Source organism: Oxyura jamaicensis, chromosome 6, assembly GCF_011077185.1.
Source record: "Oxyura jamaicensis isolate SHBP4307 breed ruddy duck chromosome 6, BPBGC_Ojam_1.0, whole genome shotgun sequence".
Classification (NCBI taxonomy): Eukaryota; Metazoa; Chordata; class Aves; order Anseriformes; family Anatidae; genus Oxyura; species Oxyura jamaicensis.
This window is the reverse complement of record NC_048898.1, coordinates 18,435,400-18,461,684: the sequence shown is the minus strand read 5'-3', so window position 1 is coordinate 18,461,684 and position 26,285 is coordinate 18,435,400. Positions and strand designations below refer to the sequence as shown.

General features: G+C 43.9%; 1 protein-coding gene across 4 annotated transcripts in view; it reads left to right on the top strand.

Annotated features, from left to right (window-relative positions):
- Nucleotides 1-26,285, top strand: part of DRGX (dorsal root ganglia homeobox) — a 49,844-nt gene that overhangs the window by 5,404 nt on the left and 18,155 nt on the right. For 3 of the 4 annotated variants that reach the window (XM_035329876.1, XM_035329875.1, XM_035329877.1), the window contains 3 exons: nt 2,009-2,181; nt 2,390-2,502; nt 12,295-15,565. In XM_035329876.1, the coding sequence (XP_035185767.1) occupies nt 2,009-2,181; nt 2,390-2,502; nt 12,295-12,557 (549 nt within the window). In that variant the 3' untranslated portion in view covers nt 12,558-15,565. Of the gene's footprint in view, nt 1-2,008; nt 2,182-2,389; nt 2,503-12,294; nt 15,566-26,285 lie in introns of those variants that run through there. The other variant, XM_035329879.1, reaches the window with a different exon arrangement.

Here is a 26,285-nt window from a genome sequence, read left to right as displayed (position 1 = left end):
TTCCTTCCTTCCTTCCTTCCTTCCTTCCTTCCTTCCTTCCTTCCTTCTTTATTTCCTTCCCTCCCTCCCTCCTTTTTTCTCTCTTTTTTTTTGACCCAGGTGTGTGTTTGTTTGCCATACTCAGAGGTTAACTGTGTGTAAGTGCTTACAAGCTCTGCTCAGAACAGCAGTCCTGCAGTTGTAAGAGATGGATTCATATAACTCTGCAGGCATCCACCGCTGATTTGCAAGCCATTTTTTTAACACAATTATGTATTCATTTTATTTATGGGGCTTTTCTGCATGCTGTTTCTGTATTTTTTTTATTTAGGTGCTCGGGGTTAAGACTATGCAAAGATCTAATTGTAGGAAATATAATAGCTTGCCTTTTGTTCCCTAGGGTCATGTTAGTATCTCTTAAAACCCAATGGCTGAAGAGAGATAATGGAATTCACCGCAGTAAATTGGGGATTGTAAACAAATTATTTCTCCTATAATCAGATTATGTGATCCTGATTATTAAATCTGAACATGAATCATTGGTCATATGCGGGCAAATTAAACTGATTATTATTTGGAAATGAAAATCTCCTTTTGCCAGTGCATTGTAGGTACTGGCTTAAAAAATAATAATAAAAAATGCCATTTTGGCTATTGGTGCCTAAAGACTGAACTGCAAATTGAGATAAATGGGACAATTATTGAGCATTCAGAAGTGGAAGATCATAACTTCTTCCTGAAAGGTGCAAGGGTGAGATAGGGGTGGTGACAATTAGATTGCTGAGGACTGGTGTTTAGCCTTGTTGTTGGCTATTATGCAAACAGACAATAGATGCAAGCATTTGTTTAGCCTGCTTTCATGCAGGGACATGGGGAAACACAGAGGATGGGAGATATGTTTACATTTATACCCCTTGCTCATTCAAATATGATTAATGTGCTATAAAGCAGAGTCTTAATCGAAGATGATGTTGTCAAACAATAACTAAATAGGGAAATAAACGACTTCATCATGCTCTTTCCTCAGAAGCAGGCGAACTGTCAGTGCAAAGTCATTAAAATATGATAATGAAAAATAGCTCAATTAAATGTTGTTATAGCTGTGACCTTCATTCAATTAAGACGCAAGGAAGTGTCTGCATTTTGCTTTGCATTTAACTGCTCTAAATTTAGAATATAGATAAAATCATTATTCAATGTTTGCTGATACATGCAATTAAAAGGCAGCTAACTAAAATGGAGTTGTAGGAGGAGAATAATAATAATAACAATCTTGCCTATACTTGAAGTCATGTATTAAAATGTGGATTTCTTGACCTCAAGGGAGGCTCGGCTTTTTCCACCTCAAATAAGGTGCTTTCAGAGCATCAGCCCCAAAGTAAATGAAAAAAGTGTTTTGGTTAAAAGTTGGGCAACGAAATCAAGAGCATGAATATTTCTGTTGCATAACAGGAAAAATAAGGTTTGGAAAGTGGTGTGTACTAAACTGCAGGATGATCTTCCTAAAAGAGTGTCTACCTCTTTTTGAGTCATCTAAATGCAGAGTGGACAAATACATCGGAGGAACAACAGCAAGTATCAAGCCTCTCCAGGGAATGGGATGGCTGAGATGCTCTAGTATGTACTTCTAAATTCTGACTTCCCTGATTCTAGCAGGAGCTCACCTAAAGACTTCCATATGGTTTTGCCAGGGTGCTTAGATAGATATTTAAGTCCTTCCATAGACAGGAGGATTTTAGACATGTTAAAACATAGAATTCAATGAGAATGAAATGTGGTTAAAGGCAAGCACATGTTTAAATATTTTTCTAACTGGCACGGTAACATCAAAGTGTTTTTTGTTTGTTTTTTTTGGATAGAAATGTAATGTTAAGGCTCAGCTAGAATAACAACAGGGACACAAAATCAGAGGAAATTCTAGCCAAACTTCAAAATGACTGATCTCACTAGAGTAACAGTTCAGCAACAGTTGACTTGTTTTGCATATGGCTAAATGTGATATTCAGCCTGGATTGTTCTCCTGCTCCAGGTGTGGTTCCAAAATCGAAGAGCTAAATGGAGGAAAACAGAGAGGGGGGCATCCGACCAAGAGGGCTCTAAGGAAGCAATGGCTGAGGTGGCACCTCCTGTCAGGAATTTAAATTCCCCTTCTCCAGCAGATCAAACCAGGAATAAAAAAGAGAGTCTGGAGATCCAGCAGAGGTAAGAGTAACGCATGTCATCAACTCTTTGGGGCAAGCATGCATCTTATGTATATACGCAAATACAGACGTGACTGATGCTAACTAAGCCTTGACCTAGACAGTATCGTTTTCAGGCACAGCCCTGAGCATGTTTGTCTGTATGTACATATGCTGCCTTTGGAGTCAGCTAGTTCTGGTTTTGAAAGTTGTTTTCCCTTCCCCATCAGCCTGAGCCGAGCAGTCGGTCCCACAGGACCTTTCTTCCCCTCCTGCCTGCCAGGGACTCTTCTCAATACGGCCACCTACGCACAAGCTTTATCCCACGTCGCCTCTCTAAAAGGTAAGTCACTTTGTTTAACTTAAGATATAAGCTCAAAGAGCAACTTGTTCATGCTGAGTGGTATTCTCTCGCCTAAGCCAGCGGAGAAGCCTTTGGGAAATGTTGGATCCTTCTTTCTGTTGCAATGGGCAGTAATTGCACGGACTGATGCTGCAGGTACAGGACTGAGTCTTCTCTGGTAGATCGTAGTGTGGTTTGTGGTGAAGCTGTCGTTTTAGTCAGTTACTTTTAGTGAGATCAGGTTTTGTCTCAATTTGCAAGGCAGGTGGGGTTTGGTCCTTAAGAGTTTCCTCTGCATGTGCTTTTTTTAAGAGTCAAATTTATTCTAATAAATTAGTTATACACATCCTTTTGCATTATACATTACCTGGCACCGTTACTGATGCCTCATCCGCTCTTCGCATGCCGTTTCCTTTGCAGTATGTCTCTGCACAACACTAGACCTTTCTCTTCTTGACCAGTCGGTCCCCTCTGAGATCTCGAACACAGAGTGGGCAAGGAGACAGGGAAGCATACAAAGCAATTCCACATTACCTTGGACCCAGGCACCAGGAAACTTGCATCCAGTGTCCATATCCTTTCAGGTTGCCAAAAAGCAGCAGTATGCATCTTTTAAAAATAAATCACCAGCTGATCCATTAGCTGTTCCTAGTCTAACAATTTCTTAGACTAAGGGTGTAGGCAGGATGAATTCAATTTATGGATTTATAGAATGTAAGGTCTCATAGCTCTGCCAAGCACAAAGTGGCACATACCTTTGCTCTATGCCCCAGTGCAGTGCAATATTTTGTGAGGAAAATTTCCTAATTTAGGACCTCCTGCTCTGAAAATTAAAGTCTTCTAAAATCTCTCTCTATGTTCCCTGGCATACCACATGCTCCTTGTGAGTATTTTCAATTAAATCAGTACAGTCAAGGTATATTTCTGAAGCAAATGCTTGGAACTGCTGAGTTCTGCATTAAGTCCAGTGTCCTGGTGCCTGTTTTCCCTTTCTTCATGTCTTTCCAAAAACAGCGGAAGACACAGCATAAAGCAAGTGCAAGTTATGTAGGTGTAGGACCTGTGATATTGAACCAAGAAAGGCCACAGAGGTGTGACCTGAGACGTAGAGCTTAAAGGATGACTATCAACCTAAACTCTGTAAGCAGGCAGTGGCTGTTGGACTGCACAAAGCCCCTTGATCTCTGCCCTGTGACCGTGAATTTCTGGGACAGAGACTTTCAGCTTCTCCAGCTGGGCAGAACCAGCCTCTCAGGAATAGATACAGGTGGAATTCTGGGGGTGAACAGGTTAGTCACTAAAAATATAATCCTGGGAAGGTTGAAAGGTGTGGAAGTAGGACTGTATTCAGTGAATAATTTCAGGTAGAAGTAAGGGATGCTTTTCCCTTACAATTTACAGTTAATTTTTTTTGAATTTAAATGAATCAATATTTTGTTCTCACATGTTTCATGTTTAGATTTAGCTAAATTTTAAGAAAAACAATGCCAATAATACGAAGTTCAGCTAGAGGAAGTGAAAATGAACAAATGAAAAAAAAAAATGAGTATTTTTTTTTTGTTTTATTTATTTAGAAGACTTCTGGATTTTTATTTTTTTTTTTGAGATTGTACAGCTTGGCCATTAAATTGAGAAATTAATAATTTGCTCCTTTCTGCATGATAGCAGTTTTACAGCTAAGGGCAGGAAAAATCCTATTCCTGAATCTTAGGCAGAGATGATCATTAGATAGTTGCCCAGACTAAGAGACATTCCCTGAAAAACTGGTCCCAAATGAAAATACAGATTTTTTATAATTTGACTAGAGATGGACAGTTATCAGGTGCATGTATGTTCTCTTGATGAATGTTCTCAGCTACACCTGCAGTTTCTTGCTGAGACGCCTGGTTTACATTTCCTGTGTAAAACTAGAAATCTCTGGATATATGCAAGAAAATGGGCATATTGTTTTGTATTGTGATTTTAAGAAATCCAGTTACAGATTTGCATGTTGCATACCCAACTACCATGAGCTTTGTGGAGCTGCGTATGCCTGTCGGCATATTGTTACGCATGCACGGAACTGGTAGATTGATCTGCTCCTTTCTTCTGCAGCTAGGTCTCAGTAATGTCAAAGTTTGGCTTTAGTGTTAAGAGGGAAGAATTTTACTGTTGTTCTGTAAGGTGACAAGTTTGATTTATACAAGCAGGGAATAACTGTGGCATCTTTCTTGTGGTATTTATGTGTGGAATATGGTCTTCTCTTTTCTTGGCTTATCTAAGTTCCCCTTTCCCTGTTTCTCCAAGATCAGTTCACCTGGGCTGGGACAGGGGCTGTACACAGCAGACCTGTGCTTCCATCTCGTTAGTTGACAGTGACAAACAGGACTATTTCTAGAGTGCTGCGCAGACCAAAAGGGATGCAGGCGTGATTCACGTACCGTTTGCTTTGGTATGGAAACACCAAGTGAATGACAGTCCATCCAAACTATGCATTTGAGAGCACAGTCAAGCTCGCACATAGGTCTGAAGGAAGAGATAATGGTTGTAGGAAGGAAGGAAAGGACAGGGAGAGATTCAGCGTTCACAAAGCCTTTATATGGCCTTCTACATCTCACTTAGTTCAGTTAGTTTGATTCTTTCTTCTCATTTCCCCCTTTAAGGTAGGGGCAGGTATGTACAACTTCAGGTCTGTCAAAGAAAAACTAAGCCTACATTTAGGCAGACATTACTTGGTGTCCTTATGTATCTTAATGAAGTCTCCTAAGCATCTCCCTTGAGAACCTATTCTCAATTTGCAACTGAAATGCTGACAGATCTCTGCCACAGTGAATCTGAGAGTGTAGGGCTTTAAGCAACACAAAATCCTATCAAACTCAACACAGGGCATAACATTCCAAGCTGTTGGGTTTTTGGATTGCTTAAATTCAACAAGTAGTGAGATTTTTCCAAGATTTTTCACATCTTATTGAGGAGTTAAATGACCAAGGGCTCTTCCTGGCATCTCTCTTGTGCTGACCACAGTTTGAAACTACCAGGAATTCTTTGTGCTTTTGAAAGCCAAATAATTCCTCCAGAATCAAAGCACCATTTTACTACCAGTGAATGCATGACCCTGCTTTCTTCTATGCAAATTTCAAACAAAATGCTGACAAAGAGTTCCTCTATGTGAATCCTGTAAATAGATATACATTCTCTACATTGGGAGAACAATCCTGGCCAGTAAAGGGAATTGCATTCCCCAGTAAGACTGTAAAGGCTGTCTGCAAACAAAAGGCACTCTCAGCACATCATATACCACTGGGAAGTTTAGGTTGTTTTCTTTTGAGGAGGTAAGATGTGCTTTGCTGGGCTTGTGAGCCAACACTTAGTTGGTGTCAGTGAGTAATATTTGACTGATGCTTTGGAAGGAGACAATTAAAATCAATACAGTGCATAACAAGTGATGATAGTGATGTAACTAATTAACAATTATTTTATGCTCACAGGAACAATTTTCATTCTGCCACCTGAGAATTCTCTGTCTTCTGTAAAGAAACTAATACCTCTCTTTCTCTTTCTCTTTCTCTTTCTCTTTCTCTGACTTTGATTGCTTGGCTCCAGCCCCGGATTTCCAAGGCTGCATAAAGTGTATAGGGCACATGCTATCTGGATCTAATTTATAACCTAAGAATATGATAAGCACATTTTCCCAAATTAAGTCAGTCTAGTAAAGACAAGAAATCTCAGGACAGCCTAGCACAGGACAACAAGTTTGCTTTTGGACAGCCTGTGCTTTGGTGTGGCTCTGCAACCCTTCAGCAGGCAGCGCTCATCTGAGTCTCACGGGTGTCAATTGTAGGTAACTGCTGGATATTGCTGGAGCATGAGACTGGGTCTGCTCTGGTGACTGAACAGAAAAAACTGTTCTCCCTAAGTAATATGTCCCATGAACCCTGCTATCTCTAAAACTGAGATTATTTTTTTTCTTCAAACAGCTGGTATTACCACCATAAGATGTTCTGTGAAGAAAGCAGGCCAGCAATACAATAGAGATCAGAACAGTAACTCAGAGCATTGACTGTTTCAAAGAGTGTATCACAATTGCAGTTTGTTTCTGTTCAAGATACTCTGTTCAATAACACAACAGACCTCTTTCTTCCCATCTTCCTTTCTGAAGTTTAGCACATCAGAGGATGCTCTCAGTAGCAAGAGTCTCTTAACTGCCATATTACCTCACTCTATATATTTTTAGGAAATGCAATTTCTCATTTGAAAAATTAGCATAAGATCGTAATTTTGGTGGGATACCTGGCTTCTTACTTCAAGGTTTTAGTTCTTCACCACTGGCCATAGTCAGGAAGAAGTTTGGCTTACACAGGAGAAATTTCTGTTGCTCATTACTGTTTGAAATTGTCCTAAGTTGACAACTATGCTACTTCATTGTGGTGACTTTGACATTTCCATGATCTTCCAAGATGAATCACTTACTGTAAACCATGCATCTGCAGTCCATTTAGTAGATTTAATTGCAGACCTCAAATATGAAGGGAAAATACTTGTTTTATTTATGGGCTATATAACAATAGAGTCATCAGGAGAAGCTAGCGTTCTGTGCAGAGAGAGACCTCAAAGTACCTTCTTAATGGATGACAGCATGAATGCAATTCATTAATGTAGAAGATGTTATTAATGGGTGTAAACAAGAATCTCCGGTTTTTAGCGGAAGTGTTCTACCATTCTGGTGGCTGAGGCCAAAAATGTATCTGTTTCATTCCGCTGAAATTTCCCCAGACCCTGTGATTCAAAGTGCAGTGTATGAGAAGAGAAATAATTACACTTGCCAGGGAATTACTTTCATAATTCACCCACAGCTCTTTTCTGTGCAAGTTGTAGCTCTGTTGGTTTTCACGGCACCTCCACACTGCTCACTGCTAGAAAAGCAGGACTGCATTATGCCCATCAAAGTTGGTATTCCAGGGCACCATTGATTAGGCTCTTTTCTGGTTTGTTGCTGCTGTGGTTGTTGTTGCTCACATTAGGGAGGCTTAATTGCAGTATCCAGGGCAAAAACAAACAAACAAAAAAAGATAACTGGAGCTGTCCATCCATTACATTTCAATTTCTATTGTGGAAAGATGAAGAGAATTTGCCCAACATCTTTGGGTTAGAGAAGGGCTGAGAAAGAAGTGTTCAGGGACCAGACTTACCCTCCAGCTGGTGTTTACTGAACTGAAGCACCAAAACTCAGCAGGTCCTTTGTTTTCGTTGTCATTCCATAGTACTTGATTATGGACTTCCTGACTTTTCTCAGCATGTGACCTCGGTAAATTCATGTAAGACATGAGGTGTAGCAAGCACGTTCTGTCTGGCCAATGCATTTTCCCTAATTCACCTGCCTTTGTGACTTTAGGGAATATAAAATATACTACTTCACTGCAGATACTCAGACCTTGAGCAAGTTGATTTGATTCCTTTACCATAAGTCCTCAACTCTGGCACTGCTGTACTTCACAGGTAGATTTTTTTCTCCTTTACCACAAATGATAGAGAATATGCTGATAGTGGGAGCATCTGAGAGTCATGTGAAGAAGATGGGTGCTGGCCTGTTCCTCTGGTCCAAATCCTGATAAGATGAGCAGACCTTAGCTGAGCAGGGCTTCCCATTGACCTCTTTTGGAGTGACACATAAGCAGCACTTAGGGTCAGATCATGTGTTTGGGAAAGGCTGTTGATATGGATGGAAAGAATGATAAATGTTTGCAGAGCTAAGAGTATGCAAAGAACTGGTTCTATTTTATTTTCGTAGCACTTGTGGTCTTTACTGCCAGCTTTCCTGTCCCAACAGGCAAGATTCTGGCTTCTGTTTTTTTGTTTGTTTGTTTGTTTTTTTTTGGGGGGGAACTGTACTGTTGGCACAAATTAAGGATGATGAAATCCACCATTTCCAGTGTCAAGTTATTCGCACTAAAAGGCTCCTGCTAGAACTAGCCCCTTGTTTGCATTGGACAAATAGGATTCACAAACCAAGGATATATGAAGCTATAACATTTGGACTCTGCCGTCAGCTCTGCAGTGTTCTTCCAGCCTCTGGGCAGCACAGGATGCCTGCCACACTTAGCTAGCTTAAGCACTAGGAGGAACCATCTAGCACAACTTTAGCAGCCTTGGGGCTACTCTAAATTACACTGGGAGCATCTGGTGCCTCCCCATTTCAGTATTTAAGCTCATGCCTCTCTTGTTCATCTGTACCTCTTGATTCAGAGCTCAAAAAGGTTTGGATAAAGCCACCTTTCTTTTTCCCGCTTGTGTCTCAGGCTTTAATAGACAAAATGTTGGCATCATATATGAAGAGCAAGAGGGAGATCCCCTTAGAGTCAGCTCTCCCTGGTAAATGACACTGTGAACTCAAGCTTTTTGTTGACCTTCCAACCCTTATGAAAATTACTTCAGAGTTTCTGAGGAATTAGAGCTCAAGCAGACCACTGTGACTACAGGAAACTATATGTAAATCAGGCATAATATTTTCACTGCAAAGAAAAGAGCATACAATGTCAGGTGAGGATTTTTAAATCCAATTTTTTCTTCACTTCCCTCCATATTTAGTTTGCTGTTCATCTGTTCACATCAAATGCTGATATGCACAAATACTGCAAGAGGCAAGGAACTGAGGTTTTGTGTTTTGGAAAGACCATCTATTAAATCCTTTAAACTGTTGAGTTGAAATAGAAAATAGATATTTTAAATACTCACATATCAACATGAGCCCCACTCCCACCCCACTCTAAGCTGTAACTGAACCTTGGAACTGCACAAAAGGGTCCACAACCAAAATTGTAGATCAAATATCATTACAATTGAAATGTGATGTTGGCAGAGACAAGACAGAACTAATTTAATTTTTCCTGTCAGTCTCTGTAGTAGATCAATTAAACTGCCAAGTGGATCAAATATTTCAGACTGTATTTATTACATTAAGTATTTATGTTCAGGCTGAGCATTTAAAGTATGATCTCATATAGGAATACGAGGAGGTTCAGATCAATTCAGCAGAATTTGCTCTAAGTTAATGGAAATCTAATTGTGTATTTTAATTTTGTGTACAATAGGCAGTAAGTTCCTGAAAGAAAGAAAAGAAGTTCCTTGTCTGTACTGTAGCAATCTGATCCAAATCCCATTAAAGAGATATCAGTCTGTGAGACCTTAACAGAAGCTGGATCAGGCTCTAAAGCTAAAGGTCTAACCCTCACTGATCTTGATGTGAGGTAGTTGCCTAAACTCTTCTGAGAGTAATAAGTAAGTAGGAACAATTCCTTCCTTCCCCACTGTGAGATCAGGGCTACTGCAATAAGATGTAAAAAAAAAACCACTGATGTCTGCTAAATGTGGATGCATCTTTCCTGGGTCACATCCCTGTCCATCATGGTCTGACTGATGTGCAGGTGGAGACCTTGGGCTGCTGATTCTCACAACCTCTGTCCTGGAATGGTTTATGGGTGAATTACTGCTAGAGATATCCTGGTTTCCACCACAGATAACTCTGCACCCTCAGGTTGCAGAGCCACAGGGTACTATCAGGTCTGATTATTAAGCAAAGAGCTTAGATTGGTACTGAAGACTGTTAAATATTTTATCCCTCTCTAACGATGGAATGAAAATTATTCTTGGGACCTGGAGTTGATTTCTGCTCTTTAGAAAAGGGGAAGACTTTTCTCCACCTCTCCCCACTGCCTGCTTAGCAGGCAATGTGCTCGTTTCCAGTGGAGTCTCACTCAGTTTGTGTAAGAGAGCAGCAGTGCAAAGACAGCTGATGCGCAGGGAGGTCTCTATGTCCCCCATTACAGAACTCAACCTTAAGGTAGTGGGGCTTAACAGCAGTGAAAAAGATGGACTTTCTGCAGCTGAAAGACCTGCAAATTACAGGGACTCTGAAGTGGCAGTCCTCCTTTCCTTCCTCTTCTTAAAACAATGGCCATCCAGCATCCCTGAACTCTATATATCCATCATCCCTTTTGTCATGCTCAGACAGCCACAAATTCAAGATTGAGCTTCCTAGTGCTAAAATAATTTAAAAAAAAAATGGAGGATATCAGTCAAGTAGTAAAATTTGCTTGTGTGATTCATTTGAATGCCTAAACCTGTGGAAATGTTGTGCTGATCAGATGCTCTACCCGGGGAGTATTACAAGAGTAATTATATAACTTTTCAGTTATATTAATAACTTTTCCCTTGTAGAATGCTTTTTTTTTTTTTTTTTTTTTAAATACAAGGAGTATTTTCTCCTGAACCTTACCTTCAGGCTACTGATTTCTGACAATTACTGTTGAGAAGTCTTGCCAACATCCTAAAAACAAACAACTCTCTGCCTTTATGCCTACCAAGTGGGTGCTGACCCATTGCTATCGAGAGCAGGAGTGTAAGAGAAAGACTACCTGCTCCCTGCAGACTATTAGTACCATCACTTAGTCATGAGCCATTTAACTCAAATATTAACTGCAGAAATTAAAGCAAGTCCTTGGCTTGGAAAGATCAGAGGAAGACATTGTGTCAGGTTGTGTGCGGCCCCACTGTTGCCTGCTGGGGGGTTGCATATAAGCACAGGATGGGCTTCTTCCAGGGGCAATGAAGAGGATGTGGAGTTCGTGTGGCCACTGAGACCCCTGGGTGTCCCCCAACATTTCTCACCAAAGAGCAAATCAAAGTGGTAACGCAGCTGCCCTGTCCTGCTTCTCCTCCTCACTGACACATTCTGCTCTGTTCAATAGATATATCTAAGCAAGGCACTAGGGTGGCTTTTTGGATGGACTGCATGCCCTGCCCAGGGCTCACCCTGGACTTCCAGGAGTCCCAGCATTATCACAGATGAGCCAGAGTGGTTCAGCTCAGGCAGGTAGCTGGTGGAAGGAGGACTGCCCCGGCAGTAGGGTGCATGCGATCCTTCTGGCTTAGAAGGCCCATTTCACACTCTCTCCAGAGCTCTGTTGCCTGCTTGTATCTTAGATGCCAGGTTGGAGGTGGTCTGGCCCATCCCTCCTGATGGGACTCTAAGCCGTCTCAGCAGCAGCAGCAGCTTTAGGTGGCTTTGGTTCACTTCTGAGGTCCTCCTCTTTGAGGTATCATCCCTAAGCAGCACAGCTTGGCTGGTGAATATAGAATAGACTCATGCAGGTAGATGTGATGCCAGTAGTTGGCAGGGCCTCGCCAAGAAAAAAGCTGTCTCATCTTACAGTGAGATAGGAGAAGGCCATTAGTTCCTGCGTAATAACCAGGATATTTTCACCTTTTTCTCTGCAGTAATCTTTCAGATGCGGATGAGTGGTGGAAGCCCCATACTCAGCCAATGAACGCTGTTGCCCAGATTGATCTGACTTGTGGAGATGGAGGGCAGGGGATACCTCCAGCATGGGGCTAATCATGCTGCAGAGAAGCAGCTTGGGATGGGAACTGGGGACAAGTTCAGCCTTCCCTGTGGGGAAATCTCATGTGTGATCTAAGTTTCACTGCTGACTTCTGGGTCTGCTTGGCCTCACTTCCTCTGTTTGTCACCCTGGATGTCTCACAATGTAGGATCCTTCTCAGTGGGCCTCAGCAGAGCAGGATTTGTCATCTACATACCCACCAAAGGTCAAATGGAGATGGGACTTTTGCCATTTGAGACCCCAACCCCATTTCTGTCCTCTGTAGGTTGACCACTGAGGGAAAGGCACCACATGGTGCGACTCCAGCAGGCGTGGGTCACCCCTCTGAGGTCAGACAACCACCCCCCGAGGACTCCCTGCCGGTGGGACCATCCCTCCCCCAGCAATGACGCTGCCTTGTCTCCTTCCTCCCCAGGGAGCCCGCTGTGCTCGTGCTGCGTTCCGGACCCCATGGGCCTCTCCTTCCTGCCCACCTATGGCTGCCAAAGCAACCGCACCGCCAGCGTGGCCGCGCTGCGCATGAAGGCCCGGGAGCACTCGGAGGCCGTGCTGCAGTCTGCCAACCTCCTGCCCGCTGCCGGCAGCCCCGCGCCTCCTGCCAAACCTGGCCCAGAGGGCAGCCAGGACAAGCAGCCCTCTCCGGCCAAGGAGCACATGGAAGGGGAGAAGAGCGTATGAGGCCAGACCAGCACCGGCCCCGTGGCCTGAGGCAAGGACCCACCACCAGGGCTTTGCCACCAGAGGAACTGCAGTGTGGCCATGCCCCAGCAGGACGTCACAGGGCCACCAGGGACCTGGCAAGTCTGAGTGGCCACTCTGGCTGCCTTTCATGCACCTCTGCTTCTCTTGTGCCGCTGTAGGTTCGTTCTCCTGATTTATCGGCACTATCTGTGTTTGGAAATACTCTTGAAACTGTTTTTAGCTCCTCTTCCACATCCCAGGAATGCTGAAATGCCTGGGACTCTGGTTTCCTCCTGTACATCTCATCTTGCTCCCCAGGGTTGCGTATCTCAGCAGCAGGGCCAACCCCAGACGTTTCTGGGGCTGTATTCCATGTGGGCTTGGAGACATCTTCACCTGGTTCTGACCTTCCCAAAAGCAAGCATTACCCTTGTAGGGTTCAGGGCTGCTCCTCAGGGGGTCACCACCACCAGTAGCCCACCATGCTGCATGAGATAGGGGGCTGGCAGTAGGGCAGAGCTGACAGATATGGGTTCTGGGGCAGCAGAGGCTTCCAGGCACCATTTACCCCACCCTACACAGGTGAATGAATGTGCAGGTATACACCAGCCTGGCCTGATGTTTTCTGACAGCTTTTGATTTCAACCAAATCTATCCCAGGCAAGCCAGGTGTAAGAGAAGCAAAAATAGAACAAAACTCTTCATAATTTTTCCTTTTCCCTTCCTTTCCCTGAAAGTCAAACTTTCCATGGAGTAGATTACTGGGAAATTGCAGAGGTCAGCTTGCCTGTGAATAAAATCCTTGCACTTGTCTCTATGTGAACATTAGTCTTGCCATTCCCTGGGTTAGACTTAAAAGACACACAGCTCCAGAGCAGCGCTCAGAGCTTCAAATGGTAATGCTGGCATTTTAATGGAGAGTGCAGTTATGTCTAGATCTGCACAAAGCTGGGGGTGTTTTAGTGTCATTCTCTTGGAAAGAAAGACCTGAAAACAAAATCATACTGCACTGCAATACTGCAAATATGTCCTTGCATGTCGTGTTTTTAATAAAAAGGAAATAAAGCTTGGAAGGATATTCCTTTATGCCATCCAAAAGCAGACTCTTTCATTCACTGAAGGCTGGTTGGAATAACTCTAGATCTGAAAATATCTTAATTATTATACAGTGGACACAGTGCAAAGGAGAAACTGATGCCTCAGGAAATGCGCTTTTATCTCTGACCCAGAACTTTCCAAAGGAAAGTTGAGTAAGATCAGATGCTCCAAGGCAGGTGTTGTAATCTGGGGTGCCCCTCATTTTTTCCACGGGTAATGCAGATGCAGATTTAAGCTTGGTGATATGGACTTGCTTTTCTCAGTTGCCTTTTGCAGATTCCTTAGAATTGTCCACAGACGTCCCTGGAGAAAAGGATGAAACCACTGCTCTGAGACTTGATCAAGTAATGTGAAGGCCAGTTAAAAGATTCCTGTCAGCTCCGAAGGTCTTCTGAGCGGGTCCTTTGTAAGAACGGTGCTCAGGTCTGTCCTCCTTCTAAGAGGAGTCCCTTACAGGCCTAGGAGAGGTGGTGTTTATCCCAGGGGTTGATTTTGGCACAGATCCTCACCTAGCAGAGCATGTAGGTTTCCATTTAGCATTTCAGGTTTTTCTGCCACTCCCCATTCAGGGCTGACCCCACGGGTTGTGCCAAGGACCTCCTGCAATCCATGGTGCACATCCTTTTGTGCTGGGTTGCACTCAGCTTCTCAGAGTCTGAGCCTGATGATGTGCTTGGAAAGGCAGCCCCAAGCAAGGTTGGCAGCAAAAATTTTGCCCCCCCTACCCAAGTAATCTCAGCCCACAAATGTCACAGAAACAGGGACTTCTCCAGGGCTCACAGGAGCCTCTGGTGGTGCACACCTACCTTTCTCCAGGCAGGGTTTGGTGTCAGGTCCCATTCAAAGTGTGGAAGCCCTGGTCTTCAAGGGATGGCTTGACAGCACCAATACCTTCATTGTACTGGGAGTGAAGGGTGCCAGGCATCCCCGCAGGGTGGGATTCATTTAGTCTGGACACGAGCCAATAGGGGGGGCAGCACTGCATCTGTCCTCGGGCCCAAGTACAACAAAACCCAGAGAGGACCCACATGTGTCAAATGGAGTCATTTTGCTTTACATGTGTCACACTGCGTGCTTTTTTTTCTGGCGATCCTGCACTTGCAGGAGTGAACATGCAGCGATCTGTGTTCTTTTGGTGTGTTCTAGCTTCAGGAGCCACACTGCTGAACTGTAAATGGAGATTGTTTCCCTGACTGCAAATTATGGCTTAGTTTGAATGACAGCAACAACCTTTTTCTTCCACCAAAATAAATAGATTACTATGTGCTTTGTTGCAGGGGGCAGTTGGAAAAGAGAGAATCACTGGTTTCTTAGTGATTGTCCCAGTCATAATTTGTTTTTGAGATTTCCATGGCTCCCAAAAAAAGATTACAAAAAATAATTCCACTCCAAAGAGGCAGGCCCAACTTCATTTCAACATAATTACCTTGCATTCAGTTGAACTTCAGCCCTTCTGTACACTAACTCTTCAATCTAATTGTTTGATTAAACTCGTATTTCCTCCAGAAAGGTACATAAATAAGTGAATTGTTGAGCAAATTAAGAATACTTAACAGCATTGCATCTGAAAAGTAGTTACGCTGATTAAATTTTCTGTCCTTGAGGATTTTCAGGAAATTACTTTTGATCGTCAATAACACAATTAAGTAAACTACACGCACATTAGCATGAATAATTGATAAGAAATTATGTATTACCACGAAGCACTGATTTAATAATTCATGATGCGACACTCTAGTGACTGTGCAAAACTGGATAACATCGACAAGTCTGCCTGATGTTGCTGGAAATGCTGCAATTACAAACAAGTCCATAGTTTTGTTGTACAATAAAGAAAGGTATCTGATGCATGCTGTAGTTTCTGTTTGTTTAATACATGAATAAATTTAGAAAGAACACCCTGAAAAGTTCCTGTCCTGTTTTCATTCAGATCAATTCCTCTGTCCAGCTGTCTCTGATGACTGTCCAGTTCTGCTTAGACCACAGGGGTGTTTCAGAGTGATGTTGCAGATGTTGTCCCAAAATAAAGGGGCTCCAAGTTCTGCACAGCCTCCTTGTAGGAGCAAAGTTGCTGTAGCCTCTCCAGAAGCTGGAGCTCAAAGCCTGTTGGACTCTAGTCTGTAATGTAGCTGTGATCACTGTGGTTCAGTATGATTTTGTGGGTTCCACAAAAGTCAGCCACAAGTGAAGCACTTGGATTTGTATGTTTTGAGACTGTACGACACCCTGTTAAATCCTAGGCCAATTCACCAAGAGGTCTTTTAGCTGCTCTGGTTGCAGAGCAGTGGCACAAGGGCAAGAGCAAAACTCAAGAGATGTGTCTCAGTCGTGCCCTCTTCTTGCCACCAGGCCCTGCTCCCTTCCAGACACAGTGCACAGGGTGAATGAGCCACCTGCCCTCTTCCTGTGCTGTCATATATCAGGGCTGTGCCACTTAAACCCCTCCTGTAATGGCCATCTCAGTAGCTCTGATTAAGCTTGGCATTTAAAAGTTTATAACTCGGCTATAAAAAGCCACTCAGGCTGAACCCCAGCGTGCGAGGCCCCAGCCCAGGGGGATGATTTACATGCAGACTATTCTGACACCAGCCTGCGTGACACTTTTTCAGTTCTGTGATGGAAAAATGGAAGCCCAAGGTATGAGGGACAGATGTAAGACAAAGATTTTTTCATAATGTCTCACTGCATTCATCACTAGATCCCATGCAGTAATTCTCAGCATTTCCAGACAGGCATAAGCCAGGTGCAACGTGAACGGCCTCTGTGCAAGTGTCATTTCTGTGATTTTGGCAAAGCATCTCCAGTCCTGGGCTCTTTCTTTCCTCAGGCAGTCACAGACATGCACAGAGCTCAGACTTCCGTCATCTCCGCCTTCCCTGCATGGGCCAGCTCACAGCTCTGCTGCCTCTGCTCCACAGTCCCCACTCTGCCCCGCACACAGCTTGCGGAGCCTGGTCCCTGCAGCACGTTGTGCTGGGTTTGTTAATGCGGCTGGTGCAACCCGCTGGGCCTTGGGGCCTTCTCTGCGAGGCTGCATGCCATCCTCTCAGCCCTCCACGTGCTTTCCGCCTTGCACATCTGTCTAGGCCTCCTTATGCCAACCCACATTATAGCAGGAAATGGGAAGCAGCGAATGCACCTTTGCTCAGTTATGCTGTAGGCTAGTGCTTCCCATGCTGCATGCTGGATAGTAATGAGATTGTTAGGCTAATTGGCTCTTTATTAAGAGTATTATTTACAATGATGCTGAAGGCCATGTGCATGCAGAAAAATATCCTGGTATACCATCAAACTCTTCCCTCTTGCCATCAGTGCCCTCTCTGTTTTCCCCCCAGGCTGCCGCCCGTGGCAAGCTGGGGATGGTTTTCTCCCCACCTCCTGGGGGGCTGCCCTGTCCCTCTTCAGGGTCAAGGACAAAAGCCTGTATCTGCAGGCAGTTTGTGCTTGCTTAAGCGAGAGCTGCATTCACCAGGGCTGTGTGTGTCACTCCTCTCCCCTGGAAGACCAAAGTGGGGCCTTTCTACAGATCTAAAAACCGACGGGGTGTTCGTGGGGATCTGAAGACAGGAGAGACAATGCTGAATGCTGTCAAGCCCTCCTGTGCAGGCAGGGCAGCTACTCTCCTGAACTTCGGAGAGCAAATAAAAGCCCCAGATCATGTCTCCTCTTCCACCACCACGCTCCCTGCCTCCCTGCAGCAGAAACCAGCCGGGGCAGTGCGGGAGGAAGTCATTTGCTGCTGGTTGGACCTCGAGGGAGCAGAGGATGGAGATGAAATGCTTGTGGTGTGCTTCTGTGGCACATTCTGCCTCTAAAGGAGCTGCTACTCGATAAAGATCCTGTTGCGCCTGATTGTCCGTGCGGTGGGAGCCGTGTGTGAAGGGGGGGAAGTGAGAAGCCTTGAATTTATACCCGAGCTTTGAGTACATAATTCAGACCTCCCCACTGAAGAGTCTGACACCCCTGCCATAAATAAAAGAGCAGCCTCTGCAGTAAACAATGCTTTGTTCTTTCCAGTTAAAAACTTCCTTTCCACTGCAGTGAAATATTGACTTCAGGCGACTGTATTACCGCAAAATACCATCTTTTCCTGATCCCAACCAATGAAATTTTTACATAGATCTGGCCTGTGAGAATGAAAATCCCTTTGGCATATAGCAAATCTAGTCTTATTTGAGAGTGATGTATCAACAATATTTTAATAATCTGACCACAATGTCCTTATTGCCTGCCCTGAGCTCTCTGCCATGAGACAAGTAGGTGCTGGTCTGCTATCTCAGACGTCTGAGCATCACTTTTTGGAACCGTGACAGGTCTCCTTTGGTAAACAAGTAACAACTAAAACTCACCAGAATTTAAAATATTGGCCTGCATGACTCTATCAGTATTTAACCCTGATGGTTTCTTCTGAAGCCAGTGCTTTTGCAATACTGCTGTAACATCTATAACATGAAACAGAGAAGAAAAAACCAACCACCTGAGTCATATTAGCCCAGAAGAGTTCTCTCACATGCAGAGCAACAAAATGCAGCTCTTTTGTGCAGGCTGAATCACTTCCAGCCCTAATTCCAACCCCAGCTCTGTTCTGATAGGGCTGAAAGCTCGGGGCCGGGGCAAATACAGCTCATTAGCTGCCAAGGTCTATTCTGGTATGCGAGTTCCTGTGTACTCTGGGCCTTGCCCTTCAGCCCAGGTTGGGACTGTGGTTTCAAGATCTCTGCTGGTGTGATCAGCAAGTGCATCCTGAGAGCAGCCCTAGGAAGGCCATCAGAAAGCAGCCCCAACACAGCCAGCCTGAGACATTGGTCCTTGGGAGCCAGGAGAAAACTTTTGTTTCTAATTACATTGTGTTTGCTTTGTCAGGTGAACTGGTTTACCTTTCGGTTCTTCTACTTCAGACTTTTTGTTTATTAAACTCCGGCATTCAGTATTGGCCCCAGAGACTAACACTTGCTATAGTGGCAAATTTATTAGGCCTCCCCTAGCTATTGAATAGGCTGAGGTTTTTTATTATATACACACAGCTTCTTTACACCAGCACGGTACATGAGCCGATGTGTTAAATAAGATCCAAGGGCCATTAAATGAAGAAGCCCATCTCTGCAAAGAAGACTCCCCAGGAACCTGAGCTGTGCCTGTTATATCACAGCTGGCTCACCCTTGCTCCGTCGTGCTGGCTGAAGCCATCAGCCTTTGGCAGACGCTTGAGAACTGAGATGCAAGATGCTGATGTGATCACCAGTCTTTGGCACAGCAAGGGATAGGAGTGTCCCTGGGAGTTGTTCGTTTTTATTAACATTTTTTGGTAGCAGTGTGCAAGAAATTGGCTGCTGGCAGGGAAGGAAGATCTACAGGAGGATGAGGCTGATCCTCTCTCTCCTCCGAACCATTACTCCTGTTTACAGCTAAACCTAACTGGGACTGAGACAGGAGTTCTCCAGGGAGGATTTCACAGTCACAGTCCAACAAGGGTCAGAAAGGAAAGTTTCAAAATCCCACTCAGGAAGCTGAACACCTGAGGACTTCCCCTGTGGGGCTGAACCCAGGAGTCACCCGAATCCACATCACAGCTCGATGCTCAGATTAACACCAGCAGCAGCCAGGCATTCCTCCATGTGTATGTGTGGGGGCAAGGTGTTAGCAAGCCTTGGCTTCATCCCTTTTTGATGGGCTTTCCTTTCAGAGGGCTCAGGACCTGCATTTAGAGGAATGCACAGTGCTTGTCCCTGCCCTGCTCTGAGCCTGTGTGACACGGCTCACGGCCTGTGGCCAGGCTGGAAGGAAGGGAAGGAGGATCACTTCTTACTCAGCATGTAAATATTTTTTTTTCCAGTACAGACAAGACAATTAAGGTATCTCTTGCTAAGGGGTCTCCTCTCATAACCATCTCTATTCCATGGGGGCCTTGCTGTCCCCTCAGTGAGGGCTCACAAGCCACCTGGGACCCCTGTGTCACTCTGCTGCCCCATGCCACGCTGCCTTGGCTGCATTGCAGTGTCGCCAGAGAAGAGGAGCAGTACATCTGAAGATACAGGTGATGCTGTTCATCCCACAGAAACAGATCATGAGATCTGTGCAGAAATTATCTTTTGAGGTAGCGGTAGTTGGACTCGATAAGTTTTGTTAAAATGTCTTAGGTCTGCTGCTCTGCACAAATGTCAAGTGTCTAGAGAGATGCTGAGGCTGGGAAGCCTCTTGTTTATGGGAAACTCTGGAAACCTTCCAATTTCTATCCAGCTCAGATCAAATCAAGCTTTTTGAAAAATAATCCAGTGAGTTAAGAGCTATGCTTTTGCACCAGCTGTATGAATCAGATAGATACAAATAAAAATGCCTTCAGTGACACCAGTTCTCCTCTGTTCTACAATACATCATTTGCCACACACTGTGAAAGCAGGAAAGGGATGAGCAAACAAGAGTCATCATTATTAATTAGATTTTAGAATCTCATTAATGAGCCAGGAAAGAGGAGCCAAGGTCTTGGAGACACCTTACTCCTACCCGCACCCTGTGGGAAGGCAACATCATGGTCTTGGTTCCATAGTCTTTGTGTCTGGGACATGTACATGCCCAACCAAAATAGCTCCTGCATATCCGGGTGGATGTATCTGGGCCACAGCTCCACAAGGCTCATGAGAAACCAGCTACAGAGGAGAGTTGCGTTGGTCAGATTTTTATTTGTATTTATTTTATTTTTATTTATTTTATTTTATTTTTATTTTATTTTTATTTTTATTTTTTTAATTTTATTTGTATTTTTATTTAATAACAACACCTGCTAAGTACACTGCTCTTCTCTCCCCCTCTTCTCCCTCCCCTGTCTGTCTGTGACCATCTTTCCCAGCTCAGCTCCTATCATTGTTTTCAGTGGGAGGAACTGGTGGGGGAGAGCTGAGGGAGAGAATTAAGAGTGAGTGAGGGCTTAGTTTTGTTTGGGCTGGATTTAAGATCAGCTGGAATAAAAAGCACACACCAGGATCCATGTTGCTCTATCTATGGCATCACAGGCTTCCTCCTGGTCAGCCCTATCAGGGTACGTGGCCTTGGCCTACGAGGCTGTTCCAGCACCACCCACAGTATGGATGCAGGCACACATACAAAGCCTTTGTTTTACCACTTGGGTTACATTTATTTAGAGGGTGGGCTTCCTGCCATGGTACAAAGCTGATGAAGCTCTGCCGCCTGAAGGCATGCTTCAAGTGCAGTGCAAATGCACGATTGCCCTTACATCAGCGCCACTCTCACAGCGCAGATGTGGCCAGAAGCTTTTCAAAGATCAAGCTGTTGTTTGGGCTTTTCAGATGAGAAGCTTAAAAATTGACAAGTCTAAACCACATGGTTAGTGTCCTGCTGAGTACGATCAGATAACCTCACTTACTATACTCCAGGGATGCAGATACTGCACACCATTAAACATGTCTTGGATGCCCAGAAGGATATAAAACCACAACCCAGTTCCTCTACCACTTGAAAACACAGTTAGTTAGCAGCAGGAATAGCCCCCCAGCATTAATAACAAGATGTCCTCACAGAGCTGGTCTCACAGCAGCTGTACCCAGAGACACGGGCAGGCCAGCGCAAGAGGGAGCTCCGCAGGGGCTCAGCGGTGGCAGCCGGCACTGGGAGCCCTTGTCTGGGGCTGGGCCAGGTGCTGTTTCCCCCTCACACAGACATTTTGGTGACAGCTCTTCTTCACATCAAATTGAACCACAAAATTAATGATGCAAGATGATTTTCAGCCCAGCAAACTTCAAAATAAATAATTTTGTATTAGTGGGAATATTTTAAGATATTTGAACACTTTTCCTCTAGTTTCATTTTTTTAAATGCATATTTCTTAATTAATGCTTTCTTTAAAATTTTATTTCAAGCCAAAAGAAAGGTTTAGGACTGTTTACTTACGCATACATATAGCATGTACGTGTAAGTAAACACATTGTCAGGAAATTTCTCAGCTCAGAAGAGAGCAGCGGACAAACCCAAATGTGGGCAGGAGGCTGAGGTTCACAGCCCGCAGGGCAGGTACCAGGGCAGCAGCAGTACAAGGTAGCTGTGTAGTTAAGCAGGGAAGTTTGCTGCTCTTAGGAAACTGTTGGGACCGGCATGCTGTGCCAGTAAGTTTTGGGGCCAGTGCTTTAGCTGGTATTTGATCTTGCCTGGTTTATGTGAGGGTTCAAGTGGTTGCTGATTTGAGAGGTTTGCCTGTCAGCCGAACTGGCGCTGGGGCTGGTCACGTTGCAGGGCTGGAGTGCTGGGGCTGAGCTCACTGCCAGGAGAGGAGTTTGTTTTCTCAGGCTGGCAAGGCAGTGGCTTCATGGAGGGGAAGCCAGGCCAGACAGAAGGATGGGGGCATCCCAGGTACACCCCCCATTCCTGGATGAGAATATGGAAAGAGATAAAAATTATTCCTCCCTGGGCAGGGGAACGTGCCCAGGGTACATGGGAAGCCCCAGGGAAAGTGGAGCTCCCTTGGGACAGACCCTGCAAGTAACAGGACACGCAGATCAGCAGGTGGGAGAAGGAAAGGACAGTTCAAGGCCACTGTTTAGATCATGTCCAGACATTTTGTTATAACATAAATACTATATCTATAACTATATATAGACATGGAGACATACCTAGATGTGTCTATATATAAGCCTACATCCACGTATCAAAGTATTCTCAACAACAACATTCTCTTACATTATTATGCAATATGATACTCTCCTATAATTTATTTCCAACTTTTCTCTGTGGAAGAAGCCATCGCCAGCTTTGACACCAAATAATTCTGAAATGTTTCCATCCACGTTCCTTGGGAAGGGATGCAGTCCCAGGAGACCTGATCCAGGCAATGCTTGCCAGCAGAAATTGATTCTGCCAATGGACTTTCAGCAGTCTTGGTACAGTCACAGAATGCATCTCCCTTGGCCCGGATTCATTCCATGTCCTCTGCAGCTTACCAGTGCTTGGAATAGAAGGAAGGATCACTGCTTATTTGAGAGTCTGACTGTGCCATCTGTGGTCTGTCAATGTAAGGAAGATCCTGAACAAGGCCAGCCAGGTTTGCCTGAAACACTCTGTGTCATTGATGACTTCACCTGCTGTTAACTAGCGTAGCAAAAAAGCAGGTTGCCCTTTTTTGGTGCTTTGAATGCTGTCATCCCCTGTGCCAGTTTTAAGAAATTGGAGGGGCAGGTGAGAGAAGATGAGGCTCTGACTGAATGTCAGTGGGTGGGAGAGGGCACACACCAGGAATTCCACAAAAAGGGAGTCTAAGTGAGCATACGGAAGAGTTAGGGCTGTACAGGGCAAGACTGGCTCTGACAAGCCCTGGCTTTTGAAAGCGTACCCCAGGTTTGAACATTTTTGACTTTTTGCCAGAGTTCAACTTCTTTCCATTGCCAGAAATATTTAAAAAATCAACCCTGCATCTCACAGCATCTTCCTCTTTTCCTTTCAAAGTACTTCAGGTCTCAATTTATTCATCTATGCTGGTGGACTTTGACATGAGAAGGTGCTGAATTTTTAGCACAGCAAGCTGCTTCCCCAAAGGCTCGATTTAAATCTGCTTTAATAAAAACACAGAGCTTTAAGCAATTGGGACATAAATGATTTCTCTTCTGCACTATTGAAATGTTGCTTTCTAAGTATGTTGAGTAACATATTAGAAACAAGTCTCTAATTGCCCATAGAGTACCGAAGACCTGAGTACCTAATGCAAAAAATCAACATCATGAAAACTTTGAGAATATCAAAAAGAAGCAGGGGAAGACCACAGGTCATTTTCATCAATTCCCTACCCATTTAAACCCCATAATTACATTATTATCTTTAATACCAGGGGACAATGGTGAATTTAAGATCATCATAAGACCAGAATAATCAGCCTAAAGACAAAATAAATTAATCATTGACCTCTGTTGTCATAATGGGCATTTCACAAAAATAAATAAATAAATAAAATTAAAGTTCAATTTACTCAAGTGTTCCATGTTCTTTCTGTCTCCTATAAAGCTCTGAAACAGAGTTTCCTTAATAAAAATGACTGATGATGCACATCAGTTTCTCCAAATTACACATTTGTGTGCATTCACTAGAGCCCATGTAGCCCATCTTGTACAATATCACCAGCTTCTGATGTGGCTTTTGAGTGAGACTGAAGATCAAACTTAGAGGTCTTTATTTTCTCAAGAAGGAAACAAATTATACCACCCAAATGCAGACACACAAATCTGTTGAAATATTTCTGGTAAATCATAGTAATCGTTTTTGTTTATGGTCTGTTATAATCAAATCACAGTAACATTTCCGTGGTCAGTGAGGACTGCTTGGCTAGTCAGGGTTCAAGGCAGGGAAGATCTGAATGAAATTGCCAGTCTGGACAAGGACTGAGCCGAAACCTCTTTGAGAAGAGTCTCAGCTGTGTTTTATAATGCATCAAACAATAAGAAAAACTGAGGAGAAATACAAAACCATCACTTTGGGAGAGCGCATATAGGCTGCAGGAGTGGTTGGTAGCGACAAACTTGAGTTACAACAAGTTAGACACCTGGTAACTTCCAGGACAGGGAGGTGTGAAAGCCTTGCTGCCTGTGGGTGGTGGCCGGCAGGCTGCCCTCTTCCAGCACTGCTGGCCTGGCTGCTGGCACCTCACCGCAGGGTGACAGGAAAGATGGAGGAGTGCTGGCATGAGGTGGTCCTGCCCAGCCTCCATCTCCCTCTCTGTAGGAGAGCTAGAAAGCAGGAGGAAGTCCTGCAATCATCTCCTAGACCTTTGATTGTATACCACATACGCACTTCTCCATTGTCAACTGTTTCTGTGGGCATAGCTGGAGATAAAACTACACTGAGATATAATTACAATGAAAAAGCTGACTGGAAGTCATTCCAGTATTGTAAAATAAGTCCCATTTATTTGGTTTATTAATTAATAATTACACGTTTTCTTGGAAAAATGGTTTAGGAAGTCCCTGAACACCCAAGGAGATGGTAAAATCCACACATGCAGGCCATTTCAACTAATCTGTACTCTCTAAAACAACTGCAGCATTTCACATGAGGAAAGCTGGACTCTCGGGACAGAGCCATGGCTGTGGGACAGCAGTCCACATCTGCTCTGTGACAAGGGGAGTGAAAGGTGTTGGGGCTATCACAGAGAGAGAAAGGTTCAAAGAGAAGTGGTTCAGGGCCAAGCCGAGGGACACCTTGGGACTCTCCCTGGGCCTGTGTTTGCCTCTGTCACATCTGCAAGGAAGATCAAGCATTGCAACCAAATCTCAGAAATGCAGCATGCATAAATGGCAACTGCAAGAGAAGGGAGCAGTGAAAGCAATGGCTCCTTACAGTCTGCTGGGCTTCCCTACACACAGACTCACAGGCTGCTGCAAGGCAGAAACCAGCTTTGTTTGCCTAGATATCTTTATTCTGTGATTTAATGCCATGGTCATTGGCATCACAGAACAGTGCTTTTTAAAAATAATCTTGGTGGCTGTTGCACATTTCCTCTAGTTTCTTCTCCCAAAGAGGTCAATTCACAGCTGTTACTTTGTCCATTTGACACAGATTTCCCAAAGCAGAAATTAAAACAAAAACAAAACCAAGAAAACAAAGAAACAAACAAAACAGAAGTGGACAAGGAAAGGTAAATATTTGTTATTTGAAGAGATGCAATTTGGTCACCTTTTAATGCACATTTTGTGTTCACCAACACAGGCATTACTGCTGTCTTCCTATAGCAGCAGATTTATAAGTACATATATCCGTGTGTGTGTGTTGTAGACTAGCAAGAAGCTGGCCAATAGTATGATCTAGGCCAGAGACAGGTTTGCTGATGGGTTTGTCCTCTAACAGAATCATTACTGAGCTGGGACCTGGCGCAACAGTTGTATAACATCATTCACTCCCAGTGGCAAATCACTCTGGGGACAGCTCTGGGTACATGATGATACATGATAGCTCTGGGTACATATTCATATTTATTTTCAAAGTTTCCCAGTTTTGGGTTTGTTTCATTTAGACACAAATTCTCTAGGCCAAAACTCCTTCTGGATCATGTGCATGTTCAGAGAACCACTCTGCTGTGAATGCAGCTCCCGTAAACTAAGAGAAAGGATTGGCCAAAAGTATTTGGTATCCAAGTCAGGACTGGCTCCTCTTCAGATACCCAGGTTTCAGTTTGCCTTCACAAGAAGTGAAAAATGCTCCCTGATTTCCTAACATACCTTGAAGTAGTATACTGGAGGATCCCCCTTTCCACACCAAGAGAAGAAACTCAAAAGAAAAGGGTGCAGAAGTGTAAGTGTGCACATCTACAAAATGAACAACAGTTAATCAAACAAAAGGTTGGTTTGTTTGTTTGCTTTAATACAGTTATATATTTTGTTTATCAAATTACCATCTTTTCATGTCTGTGCACAGATACTTTGTATCCATAGTCTCCCCTTGGACAGCATGCTTTTATTATGTCTTCTGATCACCTGCCTGCTTCTTGACTTGTGGCTGTTAAGGGCATTTGCATTTGTAATATCAAATCAAAACCATGGCTTGCACACTCTGCTAGGGTTTCAGATTACATAGTCTCTGTCTAAATGTACCATGGAAAACTTCAGTAAATCAATTTCTCAGTATTTTAACATGATGACA